This window comes from Rhinatrema bivittatum, chromosome 7, assembly GCF_901001135.1.
Source record: "Rhinatrema bivittatum chromosome 7, aRhiBiv1.1, whole genome shotgun sequence".
Taxonomy (NCBI): domain Eukaryota; kingdom Metazoa; phylum Chordata; class Amphibia; order Gymnophiona; family Rhinatrematidae; genus Rhinatrema; species Rhinatrema bivittatum.
This window is the reverse complement of record NC_042621.1, coordinates 119,653,422-119,673,353: the sequence shown is the minus strand read 5'-3', so window position 1 is coordinate 119,673,353 and position 19,932 is coordinate 119,653,422. Positions and strand designations below refer to the sequence as shown.

Here is a 19,932-nt window from a genome sequence, read left to right as displayed (position 1 = left end):
CTCACCTCTTTTTTCGCAACTTTTCATCTGTGCGTGTAGCAGCAAGTACACGGGCGCCTTTTAAAATCTGATTGGCATGCACCAGCCCAACATATTCACATATCTCCCGGTTTTGGCGTGCGCCGGGCTTTTAAAATTCACCTTTAATTTCAAGTTAAACTCCAGGGATGCCCATTCCCTGCCAAGACCATGCCCAAGCCCCGCCCCTTTTGTGAACTTTTCTTTTGTGCGCATTGCGGCAAGTACACGCCTATCCAGGTGGCTTTCAAAATCTGCTCGGCGCACGCTGGCTTAACTTGTGTGTGGATCTCCTGGATTTGGCGTGCGCTGGGCTTTTAAAATTCACCTCTCTGCGAGCAATTTCTCATTGAAAGTTACCTACATACAGTAAGAGCACTGCAAGTGCCTGCATGCTGTTTGAGGCCGAGCAGGGGCACAATAGCGAGGTGTACATTTGAAAACAGAGAGGGAGATTTCCAAAGGGTCTTAATCTGCAGGCAAAACAGTGAGGAAGTGACCATCTGATAAAGATGCAGATAAACTTACACATTTGTCAGCTATGAGCAGGCATTCATCCAGGTAGAGTGAAGGCAGACTTGAGGAGGGGTAAGAGCATAAGCACATAAGATATTGCCATACAGGGTCAGACCAAAGGTCCTTAAAGCCCAGCATCCTGTTTGCAACAGTGGCCAATCCAGGTCACAAGTATCTGCAGCATCCCAGGGAGGGTAGATAAATTCCATGCTACTTATCCCAGGAATAAGCAGTGGATTTCTGCAACTCCACCTTAATAATGGTTTATGGACTTTTCTCCAGGAACTTGTCCAAACGTTTTCTAAACCCAGCTACATTTACAGCTTTTACCACATCCTCTGGCAACTAATTCCAGAGTTTAATTATGCGTACAGTAAAAAAAATATTTTCTCCTATTTGTCTTAAATGTATCACCTAGTAACTTCATTGAATGTCCCCTAATCTTTGTATGTTTTGAAAAGTTAACAACTGATTTACATTTACCTATTCCACACTGCTAATTATTTTATCGACCTCTATCATATCTCCCTCAGCTGTCACTTCTCCAAGCTGAAGAGCCCTAACCTCTTTAGCCTTTCTTCATAGGGGAATTGTTCATCCCCTTTATCATTTTGGTCGCCCTTCTCTGTTCCTTTTCTAATTCTTTTTTGAGATGCAGGGACCAGAACTGAACTCAAGGTGCAATCTCACCATGGAGCGATACAAAGGCATTAAGATTTTCTCTGTTTTATTCTCCATTCTTTTTCTAATAATTCCTAGCATTTTATTTGCTTCTTGGCTGCCGCCACATCCTGAGCAGAGGATTTTAACATATTATCCATGACGACACCTAGATCTTTTTCCCGGGTAATGACTCCCAATGTGGACCCTTGCATTGTGCAGCTATAATTTGGGTTGCTCTTCCCTACGTGTATCACCCTGCACTTGTCCACATTCAATGTCATCTGCCATTTGGATGCCCAGTCTTGCAAGGTCCTCTCACGATTTAAGAACGTTGAAAGATTTTGTATTTGACCACCTGGCTCGCTGTTCCCTTTCTCCACTGAGAAAATTGACCATTTAGCCCTATTCTCTGTTTTCTATCTTTAGGGACCTTCATTTTCAGTTGTTTATTTTTCTCTTGAGAATTTATCAGGATTTATTACAAGAACAAAACCAGGAGAAAATCAGTGGAAAAAATGTGACTCAATTTTCCAAGAAAATATTGGAGTTTATTTTGCTGGACAGAAGCCAGGCCAACAAAATAAAATTAAGCAGATTCTCCCACTCACCCATTCAGCAGCCTCCCCTATCTCTACTCCCATCCCCTTGCCTAGCACGTCCCTTTCCCTCCCTGCACTCCCGAGAATCTCTCTCTCTTCCCCTCCTCATCGCAACAACGTTCAGCCTTAATGGTGGTGCTTCTCGGCTTCTCCTTTCCCCTTTTGGCAGCAGGCTTAGCGAAGATCCCGCAGTCTGCAGCACTGCACTTCTGCTTTTGTGCGGGGCGTCAGGAAGTGCTTCTGGTGGGCAATGCTCACTTCAAATCGTGCACAAAGCTGCGGGCACCTTGGCTGCCTGGGGGGAAGGGGAGGCGTGACTTGAAAAGCCACATCAGTGGCACTGGAGGGAGATCTTTCTTGCTGGTGGGATAGGACTTGAAATGCTGCAGGTGCTTTGGTCCGCACTGGCTGGAGGCCTTGAGACACTGCTCAAGCTGCTCTTTAAATCAGCTTCAAATTAGGGTGAAAATCAGTTTAAACTGATAAGTTACTTTTGAAAAATCCAGGAATTTGTGAGTGAAAAATCGATTTAAACTGAAAACGAAGGACCCTATTTATCTTTTAACTGGGTTTCAATCCACAATGAAACACTTGCCCCCATCCCGTGACTTTTTAATTTCCTCAAGAGTCTCTCATGAGGGACTTTGTCAAACGCTTTCTGAAAATCCAGATACAACTCTATCAACTGGCTCACCTTAATCCACGTTTATTCACACCTTCAAAAAAAGTGTAGGGACTCATACACAAGCTTTTGAAAATTCAAACGTATGCGCCCTAAATTTTCTCAAGAGTTTAACTTGCACCAAACATGTGTGCGTGTGTAGATTTTCACAGCGTTAGACTGCTTTAAAAACTGGTGAGGCTTCTGCGCCTATTTGCCACAGAATTTAGGTGCGAGGCTCCAAAATAACCCCCGCGTGCACACGTGCTGCTTTAGGTCCTCAAACCAGGACTGTTTATTCCTAACCCAGCTAAGGTGCTGTGAAAGCCCCATGTTGACTTTACATAGGGCAGAGGAAGGCAATTGCCAGATGAGCAAATGTACCCGGGTAATTAATTAATGGCTTTGAAAACTCTCCCTCAAGAACAGCGAAGAGAGGGTCAAGGAGGAAGCCGAACGTTTGCAGTGCGTGGCCTCTCAGCTGTGTGCATCTCACTTTGGTAAGAGTTCGGTGGCAGTTTCTCACTCCGCTCTCTTCTAAGGCAGCTGCTTCTCAGTGAGGGAGGCTCTCTATATCATGGCTAGCTTTTTGTTTTTTTGAAGTATTTTATTTTAAAGCATGTGTGTACAAAAACACACATGTCATTGAAAAATTACACATGGCAGCTTGGAACAATCCAATACCCAAGAAGTCTTGCATGATCATAGGGAATAAGATAAAAAAAGAAAATCACTTTCCCGGTATTCCCAAGAAATAAACGACAATAAAACAAAACAAATATGAGATGATGGCTTTTTATTGGACTGACTTAATGCATTCCTTGACTAACTTTCAGGAGTTAATATTCCCTTCCTCTGCTCCAGGGCTTACTTTGTGGGGGAAATGGCCTGTAGTGCAGTTTTGCTCAGCCTGCAGGGAAGAGGAGAGGGGAGGGTGAAACCGGAGCAAACAGAGCTGAGAACAGCCACTCTACGCCTTATCCCAGCCCTTTCCCGCCTGTTTCCCCCCTCTCCTCTTTTTCTACGAGGAGCAGGTGCGGTACTGAGGCAGAAGCTGCAAAGCAAAAGCAGCCATAAAAAGGAGGTTGAATTAGCCCAAGTTTGAAGTGTTATGTGCAGCGGTGTCAGTTGTCAAGGCTTTCACTGTTGGTCTTGGGAAGCACCGCAGCTCACACGTTTCAAACTTGGGCTAATTCAACCAGTTTTTCCTCTACGGACTTAACATCCGGCAGATCAACCAGCATGGCATTCTGCCACCTTTCTTTTCCCCCCAGGACACCAGCAGGGGAGAGGGCAGAGCTGGTGGTGTAAACCGGTTCCAGCTGCCTGCAGAAGCGGAGCAGGGCCGAGGACGGCAGGCTCGTTTCTGGCCCACCAGGCCGCAGAGAAAGCAGAGCAGGGAGTGCTGGCGAGGAGCGTGGCCACATGGCCTAGATTTCTGTGCAGGTTCCTGGCACAGTAGAAAGACAGTATCAAATCCAAAAGGAGTGCAAAGAAGTTATTGGTCCAGAATTTTAATCATTAAACAAGATAAAGTTTATTGAAACTTCAATATGGCAACTCCATTGCTCCAAGACGATAAATGCAAATTATTCTTTCAGGGTCTCCCTTCGCCCGAAGGGGGACCCTGCTGAGGAATTCATACAGCTAATCCGGCAAGGAGCTGTATGAATTCCTCAGCAAGTTTAAAGTTTTTGCAAATTAATTTTGTCCCTCCCGACGCAGCCTTCGGGCGAAGGGGGACCCTGAAAGAATACTTTGCATTTATCGTCTTGGAGCAATGGAGTTGCCCATATTGTGGTTTCAATAAACTTTACCTTGTTTGATGATTAAAATTCTGGACCGATAACTTCTTTGCACTCCTTTTGGATTTGATATTGTGTTTACTGGAGTGCTATTATCGCTCCTTTTCCTGTGTATTTGGATATCTACAGTAGAAAGACAGGCCATGAGAGAGGATGGGAAAGGGCAAAGAGACATGAGGTGACTGCCTGCCTGCCCCACTGCTTCCGGCTGCTGGTGGCTGTGTTTGCATGCATCAGTGTGTGCGTACGGCAGAGAGTTCACACCCGACCACAGCCCCAGGCCCCCGCTACCTCCCACTTCGCCTCCCCCCCCCACCCCCCACTCTACTGTTCCACTTTCTTTTTGTCTACAAATTAAGCCCTGTTCAGGTCCAAACAGAATGGAGCGGCACAGAAATCCCTCTACTGGTATACATGTCAAATAAAACGTCAGTTCCTGCAGAGTATCGTCCTAATGTTATGTAAACACTTCAAGACTTTTTTTTTTTTAAATGATAAGTATTTATATCATATCCATTCAAATTTCAGCTCATCACCTTCAACGTGGGCTGCTTCCTAAGGCTGTCTAGGACTCTAGGCCAATGTTCACCACAGATGTACAAGGGTACCCACCCCGCTACAATCTCTCCAGGACAGAACTGGGAGTATCTGTACTGAGACGTGAGACGTAAGGCGGCCAGGTACAAGACAGAAGAGAACCAGTCACTCCTCTTTCCAAGGATTGCTTGGAAATAAGGTCACTAAAGCACACATGAATCTCCATTGCAAGACCCAAATTTTGGAATACCCTTCCCCCTCCAATTACAGCTACAATCTGACACGAAGAAATTTAAAGCCGATGTAAAAACATGGCTTTTTACCTGTGCCTACGTTGATAATGAGTAACAAATAGTAGAATTTTATCTTATGTTTTATCCTATTCATGCATTCTGTGCTTCCACTTTCTTTAGTAGACTGTTTATTGCTGTTTTATTGTTGTATTCTATGACTTTTACGCTTTTAGACTATATTTTAATTATTTTGCTTTGTAATTTTAGCTGTTACGTGCTTTTATTGCTATCGATTGTATTTCCTCTATTTTAATTTTGTACACCATTGTGATGGTTTTACTGATATGACGGTTTAAAAAAACCTTAATAAACCATAAACCATAATCCTATCACCATGCCATCTCTTTTAAACACCTCAGGTCACTCAGAGGGTGTTAGAATTCAAGAAAGCATGGGACAAACACAGGGGATCCCTGAAGGAGTGGGAGGGATAGCAAAGCTGCACAGTCGGTGTGATTGGGCAGGACTAAGTAGGCCATATGGTCTTTTTCTGATGTCACATTTCTGTGTTTCCATAATGAGGACATTGATAGTAAAGCTTAGTGGGGGACCAAGCAGGCATGAACAGACTGCGAAGGAGGACTAATGCTAACGCGAGAAAGAGAAGAGGGCAAAGATGGAGGAGTGACGGGGAAAGGAAGGGCGGAAGGGAAGAGAAGCCAGAGGGCAGACAGCGGAGGAGGAAAGGGGTTTAGAGAAGAAGAAAGGGATTCATTTTGTTAAATGTTTTTCTATTTCAGCAAATGTAAAGGTTTTATTAATCACTTTAAATTCATAGCTTTCAGTGAATTGAAAGGAAAAGAAAAATCATAACCATTAGCACACTATAAATCCCTCCTTGGTTTCCAATAATAAGTTGAGAATGGACCTAGGCCAAGATCATTCAGCCCTAACTGCCAGCCAACCTGGATTTTTATTACCTTAAGCTTGCCAATTATAAATCTTTGCTTGACAATGCAAAAAAAAAATAAATAATAATAATAATAATAAAGCGAGACAATTATGCTACTCAAATTCAGACACTGAAAAACCGACCCCATGAATAATTTCATGTGGTAAAAACTTTGACAGCACAGCCTTACTTAGGAAAAGGTGGAATATGACCTGTTTATAAATCAATAAATTAACATTTAGTACAAATATTTGCTGCTACTGAGAAAATCTGTGAGCAATTTGTTGAGGGTTCTCAGGAAAGGATTTCCAATTTTGGGTTGTTTTTTTTTTGTTTTTTTGCCTGTTGTTCCTGAACCTTAGTTATTTGTCCTATCTAGGTAGAATGGTAGTTAGTGTCCAAGCTCTGAAGTTTGTTGGGTTATTCGAAATATAAATACAACCTTCTGACCGTTCAGTTTGTGGTCTAATATTGTCATGAACGTTTGGTATGAAGATATTTTCCACATTTATCACTAAGCTGATGAATGCTTCTCTTACTGATCGTTTGTTTTTTTTTTTACCCAGTAAATTGAAAGCAGCTTCAGCCAGACCTGCATTAAAAGAGCCACCTTGGAGCTGCCTGATTTTTTAAATTATCAGCCTCTCTCATCACTCCCTTTTTTAAGCCACTTTTATAGAGAATACTGTTTGGAAGCAAGTGCACGCTTTTTAAAATGAGCACAACATACTTGGCATGCTCATAATAACTGAAACACTTCTGTCTGGTTTTCTAGCATGGGTTTGATTCAGGTCAGAAGCTGTTCCTGCCCTACTGGATATTTCTCCTGCTTCTGACACATTCGACCCTATGGTTTTATTAGCAAGGCTTGAACGTTTGGGGATGGCGTCAGCTGTTTACAAGTGGTTTGCATCTTTACTTGCAGGCTGTTTTCGAAAGGTGGTATTGGGACAGGCTACTTCTTCTCCATCTTCTTTGAGCGCCAGCATCCTTCAGGGTTCGGTACTGTCAGCCACTCTATTTAATATTCACATCCATCTGATTTGCACGTTGCTTGCTGAATTAGGGGCTGATTATCGACTTTAAACCAATGAGATAAAAGTTTAATGTGCCAGCTGAGACATTTATTGAAGACGCTCTTTTGCCCATAGTCAAGTGTTTATCAGTTTTTAAGCAATGGATGACAGAAAAATCAGCTGGCTTTAAATTTTAAAAAACTGATTATTTTAGTGAGATCTTTACCTACTTATTATCCATCGTCTGTGCAGTTTGACAATTTGACTATTCCTGTATCATAGCAAGTCCGGAATTTAGAGGTTTTGGTTGATTCGCATTATCTTTATATCCACATATTAAGGGGGTCATTTATCAAAATGCTATATGGCGTTTTCACATGCGTTAAGGCGTTTTCGCATGAAAAAAATTCCATTAACTTATGCGAAAACGCTATTAATGCATGCGAAAGCAGCATAACGTTTGGTGCAATGCAAATGAGAAAAAGGGGAGGATATTGGGGCGGGAATTTTGGCCAAGTGGGCTGGGCTCACAGTTTTGCGAAGCCGTATCGCACGGCTTTAACGCAAATTTTAACTACACCTTTTTCATTTGCATAAAGCCATGCGATAGGGCTTTCTACCTGGGTAACATCAAGCTAGGTTGAGAGAACATTGAACAAATCTCATCTTTGGGTGAGTTTCCTCACGCCGAAGGTCATCAAATCTTCACAAGAGAGCACTGCTCTGTTCGTACATCTCACTTTGAATGTCAAAGTGGCCCCTAATCCCTACACTAATACCTAAACCTCATCTCGAGTTACTAGGTGGGCCTCCCATAGAGATATAAATACCTATCTAGTGTGAGGGCATTATGGCTAGGCTTGCTCTCTCTCTCTGCACTTAAATTGTGATAAACTGCCTATTACCATAAAACACACCCCTTTTCCTATAGCATGCAATATTTAGTGCATTTTGATAAATCCAGGCCTAAGCCGGTTGTGAAGAATGCTTTTCTAAAGTTGTGAACTTTACACAAATTAAAACCATTTTTGTCAGAACGTGACCTTAGGACAGTTATGCAGGCTCTTATTATTCCCACCCTTGACTACTGCAACATTTTATACTTGGGGTTGCCAAATGGCATTGATTAAGGCATTCTATAGCATTCAAAATGCAGCAGCCCATATCATCACCAGTGCTCACATAGACGATAATATTTCCCCTATTTTATGCTGGCTGCACTAGTTGCCAGTTCAATGGCGGATCAAGTTGAAAGTTCTTATGCTAATTTTGAGAGCTCTTATTAGAGATGCTCCAGTGTGTTTGAATTCTGTCTTAAAGATATGTAGGCCAACTTGAAGTTTAAGATCTGCCAGTTGCTTTCTTTTAAAAGTTCCTTTGGTCAGATTGGTAAGGCTTGGTGAATTGCACTCAGGGATGTTTTCTGTAACTGGAGCCCTCCTCCGGAACTCTCTACCAGAGGATCTAAAAACGGAATCATTACTTGGCTGATTCAAATAGCAACTTAAGTCTTTACTCTCAATCATTTGAGTCAATCTTGCAAGATCTATGACAATGAGAGGAGAGGTGAGCGAGTAGTTAATTCTGCTCCACCGTTTATTGCATTTGCATAAAAAGGTATGGTAAGTTTATGATTTTTTTTGTTTGTTTTATGAATATTTGTGCTGCATATATTTTAAATTGTTAATTTGAATGTGTTGTATGTTTTATTATTATTATGTATGATTGTTACCTGCTTAGAATGGGTGATTCAGCGTGATACAAACTTTTCAAATAAATAACTGAGTCAGAGCTCTTGGTCCTTACCAGTTTGTTACAGAGCAGATGTGGTTGTTGGAGAGAGCCATTGCATACCTGGAGACCAAAGAAGAAAAACCATCAGCCTTTGTTATACAAGGCGAGTTTATCCCTGCTGCTTTCTGACTGTCTGCTCCACCCTCACCAAAACACCAGTGTCCACTCAGTTCCCTGACTGTCAATCAGCTATCTCAGATGCTCGCCCTTTTGGAGAGGAATATTTCATTTCTGCTACATGCAGCCTAGTCTTTTTTCACTATTTTTTTTTTTAGAAGAACCTCATATTTCCAAATCAGACAATCTATTCTCAGAGCGCTGCAAATTCCAGCTTCCTGCTTCCTAATCCTCACTTGACTGCATGCAATACAACTACTGCTACTATTAATAATTTATGTAGCACAACAAGATCTACACAAGCAGACTCCCCCTCCTCTCCACCTTTCTCCGACTCTTCATACACTCAAAGAAACTTCCGTTCCCCACCTCACCCAAAAGTCCTACTCTCTACTCTTCCCCTACTTCTGCAAACTCCACAGCTAAATTATGAGCCCAACTTTAAAAAAAAAATGCCTGCAATATCCCACTTGCTCACATAAGTGGGCCCACTGAGGCTTATGCTAGTATTTTATAAACTATGTGGCAAAAGCTGCACATTTTATAAAGTACCATGTTTTTCTGCCCCAAAAGTAAGCACGTAGGAGGTAATTTTCAAAGGAGTTGCACACGTAAATATGACATACTATTGCAGCAATTTTCAAAGCCCATTTATGTGCTTAGGGAGGTAATTTTCAAAAGGATTAAATTTAATTACTATTGTAGCAATTTTCAAAAGCCATTTATTCACATAAAATGAACTGATGCAGGTAAATCCTATTGACAATTCAATAGCATATATTGTAGCAATTTTCAAAAGCCTGCTTACTTGAGTAAAGTTCATTTACACGTTATACCTCATTTTTAAGCGTGTAAGTGCTTGTGAAAATGACCCCCATATGTTTTAATGTGCATATATACTTGTAATGCAGAACATGTGCACTGTCTACCCATTTATTTATTTACACGATTTGTAACCCACCTGTACCAAGGCTCTAGGCGGTGAACAAAAAAACATACATCATAAAATTAGACAAATATACAATCAAAACTGTAAAACACAAGACCACACAATAGCAGAAACCACCTCTATCAAATGAAAAATGCCAGTCTTCTTATATAAATGCTTGCTTAAATATGAAGGTTTTCAACCAACACTTAAAGATTTTACCACAATCCATCTGCCACAATTCTTGCAAGAGTGAATTCCAAAGAGTGGGAGCTGCCACTGAAAATGATCTCCCCCTTGTCTCGACTAAGCGAGCATGCTGGGTGGAAGGGATGTCTAAAAGTCTCTTTTGAGATGACCGGAGAGCCTTGGTTGGATTATAAATCTTCAACATTGCATTTTCCCAAGGAGACAACTTATAATTATTATGCACACAAAATATAACAATGCATGGGTAATAGCCCAAAATTAAATGCGGAGGCTAGTAATTTATAAAATACACATATACTCTGTTTCTTAAAATACTTGTGCATGTACTTTGAATTACCAGTTTGCCAGACCTTCACCAGTTCACCTACACCTTCCAGAGCACAAGCAGAGGCTGGTTACAGAGCACAAGCTGGGGCTAGATCTGAGGCAAAGGACAAGGGCAAGGCCAGGGCAGGAGTAGACAAGGATAGGATTGGATTAAATAGGCAACAAGAAAGCCAGAGACTGAGCAAGGTAATCCTAGTAGGCTCGGAGGCCATAAGGTAAGACAGAAAAAGCCCAAGAGAGCAAAGAGCAAGGTAGAGAGGCCTGAGAGGCTGCACAGCAAGGCCAGAAAGCCTGGAAGGGCCCAGAGCAAGGCAAGAGGCCAAGAGAGGCCACAGAGCAAGAAGAGTTGCCAAGAGAGGCCACAAGGCAAAACAAGAAGCCCGGATAGGCCGCAAGGCAAGGCAGAGGGCCTGGATAGGCCACAAGACAAGGCAGGAGGCATGGAAGCCACAAAGCTAGGCAAGGTAGAATAGCAATGTAAGTATGGCCAGTTCAGAGAGCTGAGGTGGCTCAATGAAGAGGCATTGAGCAGGCTGGGTTAAACAGGGCTGAGACTTGGACGTAGTATGATCAGTGAGGAGGTAATTGGAAGAACTGTGAGGAAGATTCACTGAGGACCCTGGTGGAAAGAAGTTTGTGCAGCAGGTGGAACCTTGGCACAGGAAGTGCAGGTGAAACCATGACAGTATGCCCTAAACTGCCTCCTTTTTATCTTTTAACATTTACATGTGATACTGCTAGTACACGAGTTCTTCAGGCTTTTACAAAATAGTATTCACATGTGTACATGCTACTTACATATGTCATTTCCAATTTTACCTTTTGAAAATTCACCCCATATGCAAAGAGTGTGTGTGTGTGTGTGTGTGTGTGTGTGTGTGTGTGTGTGTGTGTGTGAGTGTGTGTGACCCCCCCTGACCATCTGGGGTTACCTTCTCAACTTTGGGGAGCCTGGGATAACTCAGCCCATGAGCCAGCTGAGACAATCAGTCTCAGCTGGCTCATGGGCTGCAGGGCCAAACTGAGTCAAGGACATCTCCATGGATTTACTGTTCACTATAGACAGTGTGCTCCAACAAGAAAATAATTTATTTAAACTGTTAATTCAGTCCAGAAAAATTGTAGAAATCACACTTCCAAAAAGAATCCAGAATATGACTCTCAATCCCTTTCAAAGAGTTCAGAACAAAGTCAAATCACATTTTTATGTACAAATCTCTCTTTGGCCTTGAACTAGGCCCGACTTCCTTAGTATCCACAACAGGATGGCTGAGATGGAATGCAGCTCCCCAACCCTGCTCAGAGGCTCCAGTCAGGCACAGGTTCCTTTCTGGTCCTGAAGGCCCATCTTAATTTCCTTAATTCATTTTGTAATCTCCCAGATTAACTTCTTTAGATAACCTCTTCACATTTCTCCAGCTTCCTGAGACACCTGCGGGGAATCTCTGTCCCTGTAAGCCTGGGAGAGGGTCACAATTGACTCCTTCTCCTGGCTTGATGACTATGAGGTGGCCCAGCCCACATCCTAACCAGGGTAATCTACCCTTCAACTAACTCTGCCCAAAGGAGCTGAGCTAGACAGTCTGCCAAGGATTTTCAGCAACACCCCATGACCAACAGATAACCTTTTATTAACCAGGACCTTCCTGCTCCTCTGCTCACTCTAGTATTTCCCATAGGTGGAAAATCACAATACACTCTTTCTATAGCACACAGATGTTACATATCTCTCTCTCTCTCTTTCTATATATATATATATATATATATATATGTGTGTGTGTGTGTGTGTGTATGTAGAATAGTCCTATGAGGCGCTCACATACATTATAATTTATAGATATTTCTTATAATCGTATCCTCTCTCAATCTACAAAGAATCCAACTGTAATATATAATAAGGGATGCCTTTAGGTTCAAGAGATAGTGAATTGTTTCTATCATCACCAAAACCTGCTACATAGCCATATTTTTCCACATTATCGATTTCCTGTCTTTTATTCTCCATTAGCTTGGCGGGTGGGAACAATGCCATATCCTGCTCACTGGTATCTCTCTACTGACATACAGTACAATCAGACAGGCAAATATGTATATGATTGAAAAATAAAAGAGTCCCTTCATCCTTTCTTGACTAAGGGGACTGATTAACTCCAGGTATGTTGTCCTAGCTGTATACGATATCCTGCACAGCAATAGTGGATCTGCACCAATCAAACACTTTGGCTGAAGAGTCCATTTAAGCCTTGGGACAGAATTTGCTCAAGTAGTGAGAGGGTAACTGGCTGTTAGGGTTACCTGACTCCAGCTCCTAAGAAGCTGGTCAGTGAGGCCTGTCTTTTTTTTTTTTTATCAACTGTGTTTCAAAGTATTTTGGGAGATGCTTAGAAACAGTCTCAGCTGGTCCTTATCACCTGGTTACCAGATGGCTCCAGGTCACAAGAGACACAAGTAAGCCAGTCCTGGTTTTATAATTGTGGTTTCCACCAGAAAAGAACTAGGAAATCCTCAAAGCAATGAGACTGGGAGTGCCTCAGTCTACTCCCATGACCTGGAGTCACCTGGTAATCTTACAGGCTGTCCCTCTACCCCAGGGCTTCCCCAACTTGCCATACCATGGAGACTCGCGAGTAAACTTTTAATCACCGGCGCGCGTAAAGCGCATTTCAGAAACAGCCCGGCCACGCACGTATCTGCCCGAACGCGCAGAAGTGCCGGCAGAGCCAAAAGGGGCAGGCCGGGGGTGGGATCTGGGTGGCCGGGTGGGGGCCAGCCAGGATAACGCCTTAGACGCTGTCCCGGGGAAGTGTGAGCCAGCAACCGGCCAGAGGGCAGAACTTACTTTTCCTCCAAAGAGGAAGTAAGTACTGCAAAAAAAAAAAAAAAAAGGATAGGTAGGGTAGGTTTAGGGGTTGGGGAGGAGAAGGAGGAGAGGGAAAAAGAGAGGCAGAGTAGGTAGGGTGATAGGGAGCTGGGAATGGGCCGATCACGTCACCGTGCATATTTTTTAAGTTACCCCCCATGTGCACAAGTCGCGACCCACGTGCCCATGCATGCACCGATATAAAATCGAGCACGCACGTGCGCCCAGGTATCATAGTTTATAACATGTGCATGGTGACGAGCGCAGGTTATAAAATCGGCACGTCCACGTGCTCGCCCCGGGAACCGTGTGCGCCTTCTAAAACCTAGCTTTCAATATATGCAGATTTATCTAATTCATATTCATTATGGATATCCTGAAAACCCAACTGGCTGTGGGATCCCCGGGCAAGGATTGGGAAGCCCAGCTGTACCCTCCAGGATGGGCTTTTTATTGATCTGTGCAGGCCAGAAGGAAACATCTTGGTGTGAGGTCTTTACGGTATGGATGTAATATTCCCACCGTAGCTGTTTACTTTTAAATCTTTTTATTTATATTTTCAAAAGCTCATACATTCTAAGAGCAAGAATATGAGATCCCTGTAGTTAAGCAGCATAAGTTAGGTTAAAAAAAAAAAAAAAAAAAAAAGCCCAAAAACGGCTCAGCTCATCTTTGGGACATTGTTTAGCCAATACATGGGTAGAATACCCTGCAAGGCTTTGCAAAGTTAAGTTGGAAATTTGCTCAAGGGTTAGCCAGATGAATTATTGAGCTGAAAGTGCCAAAGATCCCAATAAAATGCCTCTAATAGCCATGATTAAGGAGATGACGTTTGCCATGTCCGTCCTGGAAGAGACTTAATGTCAGAGTGGAATCATGGGGACTGCTCTGAGAAAAGAGGGCACTTGTTTTTTTTCAGAGAGTAACATATGTTTTGTTTTTTTTCTATCTGTTGAACAAAGCTCCCTCAGGGTCCTCAGTGCCACAGGACCAGCTCATAAGGCTGCAAAACTGGAAACAACTCTACTGGCTAATCAGCTTGGCTGGTTTGGCCATCTCTGGTGAGTAACAGCGAGATGAGCATGCAGTTAATCTAACTCAGACTCCTGGTACTGAATTATAATAGGTCAACATATATTTTACGATACAACTTTTCACTGAGATTTTCACAGACTTCTTCAAAAGGAACAACATTTCGGATCTCTTCAGTTATTATCTAGACTTCCCCCCCCCCCCCCCCCCCAGTACTGCTGTTTTAAATCTTCTCTGCTCGTACATCTGATTGATGGGATACCTTATCATTTCAACCATCTACTTGTAACATATTATAAGCCTGGCTTTTGTGGGACAAATGTATTATTTATTTATGTTAAAAACATTTCTACTCCACTATTTCTCAGCAATCATTGTCCAATGCAGATCACATTTAAAAATATAAAACAATATATATAACTTCACAGAGAAAATAAGACAAAATAAAATCAAAGGTAAAACAAATGCACTGATTCGGCACATCAGACTTTAGACTCCTGCCCTTCTCATCATATCTCTGGCATCTCACAGCTATCAATATCAAGATAAGCTTCTCTGAATAACAATATCTTTACCCCCTTATGGAATTTCAATAAATCCTTTTCAAGCCTGAATTGAGTTGGTAAGTTATTCCAAAGCACTGGTCTATTTACTGAAAAGGTCCTGACTCCAGTGCTGTGTAGCTGACAACTTTTGACTGATGGTACTGCTAACATTTCTTGATCCTTTGAACGTAGCATCCTAGTTGGAACATAGGAGACCACTAACTCAAATAGGTATCCCAGGCTGGTATCCTGAAGTGTCTTAAACATTAAGTCTAATAGCAATGGGCAACCAGTGGAGCCGCACCAATGTAGGCACAATGTGCCCCTTCAGTGGTAGTCCTACTATCAGCCTTGCAGCTGTATTTTGTACTATCCACAGTACCTGTAAGTACTTCTTTGGAAGCCCCATATAAATTGCATTTCTAGGACCAAATCTTACACTAGTACTGCCAGAAAATCATTTTAACATATCAAAAACCTAAGCCATTTTACCATCCTTGGGATTAAAAATGCAAGCTTTAAGCCTCTCTTATCTGGGGTTTGAATGACAGTTTAGTTGCTAACATAATCTTAAGGACCCTAACTTCTGAATGCAGTGGGAGAATCTTCCCCTCAATTCGAAGTGGCATCAAACTATCTAGGGAGGTATTCCGACTCACCCACAACACTTCAGTCTTAGTTCAAAAACCATCTCAAGTTTCATATACAAAAGCATTTAGCCAGCTAACTCAGAAGTTAGCCGGCTCAATGAATATTTGGGCCCAAATGCTGCTAAATTCTAGCCAGCTAATAAGTTAGGGAGCTTAAATTTAGCCAGATAAGTTAGGGTCATTCTGGGGGTGTAACTGAGAGAAGCTGAGTTAACTGGCTAACTCCAATATTCAGAGTATGTCGGATGACTTGGCTGGCTAGGTCTTGTCAGGCCAAAGAGCTGTCCTAAAATTAGCTGGCTGTAGTTAGCTGGCTAACTATAAGATAGCCGGATATATTGAATAGTGCAGCTGCACTATTTATGGCCCGGATTTTAAAAGGCCCGGCCATGCGTGTATGTCCCGGGGCTTCGAAAAAGGGCAGGGTTGGGGTGGGACGGTGTCTGAGGCTCCCGGCACAGCGGCCAGAGGCAGACGCAAAAGGTTAGATAAAGGTCGTGGGGGGTTAGAATAGGGCTAGGGGAAGGGTAGGTTAGGGGAAGGGGTAGGAAGGGTAGATTAGGGGGTTGGGACGTTCCCTCCAAGGCCGCTACGAAATTGGAGCGGCCTGGGAGGGAATTGGGGAAGGCCGCGTACATCAGCGCGCGCAAGTTGCACTAATGTGCACCCCCTTGCGCGTGCCAACCCCTGATTTTATAGCATGCGCGCATGGTATAAAATCGGCCATCCATGTGTGCGCATCGGGTAGCGCGCGCACATGGACACCCGTGCGTATCTTTTAAAATCTATCCCTAAGCCTCTAAAATTATCCGGATAAGTTTATCCGGCTAATTTTGTTATCCGGACTGTGTCTGAATATTGACCTCCTTGTTACTAGGCATCCATTGTTTCTCTTTACTCATGCATTCAGTCATATGTAGCATGACCTGTGCTATTTACTGGAAAGATGAGCTGGATATCAGCATAAAATTTAAGTTTTTTCTCCGGCTCCCTTAGCAGTTGCCCCAAGGGTGCTAGGTGCATGTTGAAAAGTAAGGCAGATAAGGCCAATTCTCGAGGGAACCCAGCATTCAATAGCTTATTCTCAGAAACTATGTTTACTTTTACATGAAAAGTTCATCCTGTAAAATGGGGCATAAACCATTTATGAACTATACCTCCTATCCCAATGGCTGATAGCCTAGATAACAGGATCTCAAGGGATATAGTATCAAAGGCAGACGAGACATCTAAAAATATTACTATTATAGATTCATCTGTGTCAAACTCTTTCAGTAGGGTGTCTTGTCTCTCACTGATATTAGTAAGGATCCTGTCCCATGATGAACCCAAACTCCACTTTGATCAAAGTCTAGTACTTTCTAAGTAATACACATTTCTCAATACTTTTTGTCAAGCTTGATATGTCAGATATTGATCTGTAATTAACCAACTCCGTAATATCAGATCCTATTTTTTTTTTTTTAACATGGCCCTCCACTTTGACCACTTTCAATACTTTTGGTACCTCCCCTTCACTAAAATGAGTTAATAATATTGAATGGCTTAGCAAATATGAATTTAAGCACTCGAATCAGCCAAAATGGGAATGGGTCAAGGACTCACAAAGATGACAGAATTGGCAAGGCATCTTTCTCTGCCAGTGATCTGAAGGATGTCCACACCATGTGCCCTCCTACCTCCTAACTAGGTTCCACTTTCTGCACTTCATCACCATCCTTAATTGCGTAAACAGAGCTCTGTAAAGTTCTTAAACTCTGAACGAAATGATGTGTGCTAAGAGAGCGGTTCCACTTTCCAGGGGATTGTGTGTTCTTGGACCACGGCTCGACCCCAGAGGAACTCTGAAGAGGTGCCGAGGCAGGCGAGGCATGGCCGAGCATGGGCTGGATAGGAGCGAGAGTGGACTGAAGACAAACGATGGAATCCGGAGCAGGAGCAAGGCTGGAAAGAAGACAAGGATGACTCAAGGTACTGACCCTCCACCGGACCTGCACGCTTCGGGAAGACCAACAATGCAATGGTGGTCTTTGAATGGTCCTCTGACCATTCCAAACCCTTTCGGACCTGCTACTGGATAACGGTAAGAAGCGGCAGGCCGGATGGAGGCCAGGGGCAATGAAGGCCTTGGAACATGGAAGGCTCAGATGAAGACTCAGGCGAAGATGTGGTTACTTGGACGAAAACTCAGGAACAAGGTACTGAAGACGAGGACTCAGGATCAAGGTACTAGGCTGAGGCTGCAACGCAGTGTGCCCTACACAGCCTGCCACGGGACTGGTCGCGGACCACGCTGGACTTGAAGCAGATTCTAGGTGAGATAATGGAAAATGAGACTGGAGCATGGCGAAGATTCCGTAGAGGCCTGCACCGGGACACGCCCTACACAGCCGCCTGTGGCTGGTCGTGGACCACGCTGACATGGAGCAGGTTCCAGCAGAGTCTTGAGCATGAACGGAGCAGACACAAAGGGACTCCGTAGATCGGGAACAAGAGATTCAAGGTTCAGGAACAAGGCTTAACGACAGAGTCTCCTGGAGGCTTGTGCTTGCAGAGAGAAGGCAGGCCTTGTGCCATGAGGCACTCTACACAGCCCACCCGTGGGGTTGGTCGCGGACCACGAGATGGCACGCCAGGAAAGGTGGCGACGAGGACCCAAGGGTTCAAGACATCAAGGCTGAATCATGGAACATCAGGAACATCAAAACTGAACTGGAACTGGAAGACAGACATCAAGACTGACCATGGACATCAGGAACGGAAGACGGACATCAGGACTGGATCACGGAACATCAGGAACGGATCACGGAACATCAAGATTGGATCACGGAACATCAAGACTGACCATGGACATCAGGAACGGAAGACGGACATCTGGACTGGATCACGGACATCTGAATGAGACATGGAGCTCCAACGAAGAACAAGGAACACAGGACCTTGAAGAAGCAATGGGTCACAGGAGACTCCTGGAGCGAAGGACAGGAACATCCAGGAGCAACTAACTCCTTGCGAAGGCAAAGCTGGACTGACATAGGGCTGAAGCATGGCAGGGTAATGACATCACTGATGAGGGCCATGGGACCTTTTCCCGCCACTGGCCCTTTAAATGCAGAGGAGAGGTGTGCGCCCACGCCTAAGGAGAGCGGAGGAAGAGAGCAGGGTTGTTGGTGGCGTCCCTACTACGTGGAGGGCCCAGGACAGAGCGGCTCCCTACCGTGAAGATGGAAGGAAGAGCAGGCAGGCTGCAGGCACCAGCAGGGATGGCTTCCCTGCCGTCTGAAGACCCCGGCAACAGAAAGAAGCAGCAGGAGCGGCTGCGGCAGCCTCAGCCGTGAAGGGAGGCTCCCAGCAGGGGTCAGCCCTGCCGCGCAAGGCAGGAGACGGCCATGGAGGAGCCCGGAGACAGCGGCACGGCCTGCCGTGGGGGAATGCCGTCAGCGGCCTGTCTGGCCGCGAAGATAGGTTCACAACAATGTGCAGCAATATGGGCATCTAGGTCAGCAAATACTCTTAATCATGAGGGTTAACTCAAACTTTTACCCTTCTGATATAGGTAAAGTGAGTACCAGTTGGACCTGGCTTGATGATAATAATTGTGCAGTCTTTCTGAATAGTGCTTTGAATGAGGCGCCCTAAGGATAAAGCAAAGGAGAGAAAGGTGCATTGGCAAGCTCTAGGTTTGCTTTTCTCCTTCAGTGACATGGACCCTTATTCAGGTCGAGACCACTTCACACAAACTGTGCTTCTCCACTTCTTCAACCAACTTTACCTATCCACTGCCTTCCACCAATCAATTACCCTTATTCTCCTTGACCTATCTGCTGCTTTGATATAATATTGCTCTGTAAAGGGGGACGCCAAAGTGGTCCCTTACTAATGACTTCAGTGCCTCAAAAGATGATAGCTGATGAGTTTAGGAGTAATAGTTGTGTATCTGACTCTCCTCAGTGGGAGGTGTCATTCTGCTGTGAGTGGTTTAACAAAAGTCATGAGCCCACATGACTCTGAGTTCTTCAGATTTCTCTTGCTAAGGAACAGGTTCTTTGGGGGTGGTTACTCCGAGGCAGAAGGCTGCCTGCCTGTCTCCTGTCCTGAGAAGATGGCTGAGGCCCACAGTCGAGGTGCCCAGGCCTTCAGAAATTGGGATAGTTTCCCTCTTAGGGTCCAAGAGTGGATTCCTGAATAATCCAGAAGATCCAAGGGAGAGGGCTCTAAAAAGAGGGAAGTTAAGCTCATATTCCTGTTCTCTAGGAAAGAGATTTCTTCTGAGGTTGAGGAAAGAAGATTTTCTTTGTGGACAGTCAGAGGGAAGACTGCCTTGCAAGGAGAGGGTCCCACAAAGCTGCTTCCTATAGGGAGATATCAGCATTGGCATTCCTGAAGGGTATCAGCAGGTGTTCTAGTTCCTAACTGAGGAGTCTGTATCCAAGTTTGCAAGTAACACTGGGAAATTTCCCCCGGAACGT

At 43.9% G+C, this 19,932-nt stretch overlaps 1 protein-coding gene across 4 annotated transcripts in view; it reads right to left on the bottom strand.

Moving 5' to 3' along the window:
* Nucleotides 1-19,932, bottom strand: part of LOC115095409 (transmembrane protein 150A-like) — a 235,356-nt gene that overhangs the window by 189,663 nt on the left and 25,761 nt on the right. For 3 of the 4 annotated variants that reach the window (XM_029609021.1, XM_029609023.1, XM_029609024.1), the window contains one exon: nucleotides 8,807-8,854. The exons of the other annotated variant lie outside the window; for it this stretch is intronic. In XM_029609021.1, the coding sequence (XP_029464881.1) occupies nucleotides 8,807-8,854 (48 nt within the window). Of the gene's footprint in view, nucleotides 1-8,806; nucleotides 8,855-19,932 lie in introns of those variants that run through there. 4 annotated transcript variants of the gene reach the window in all.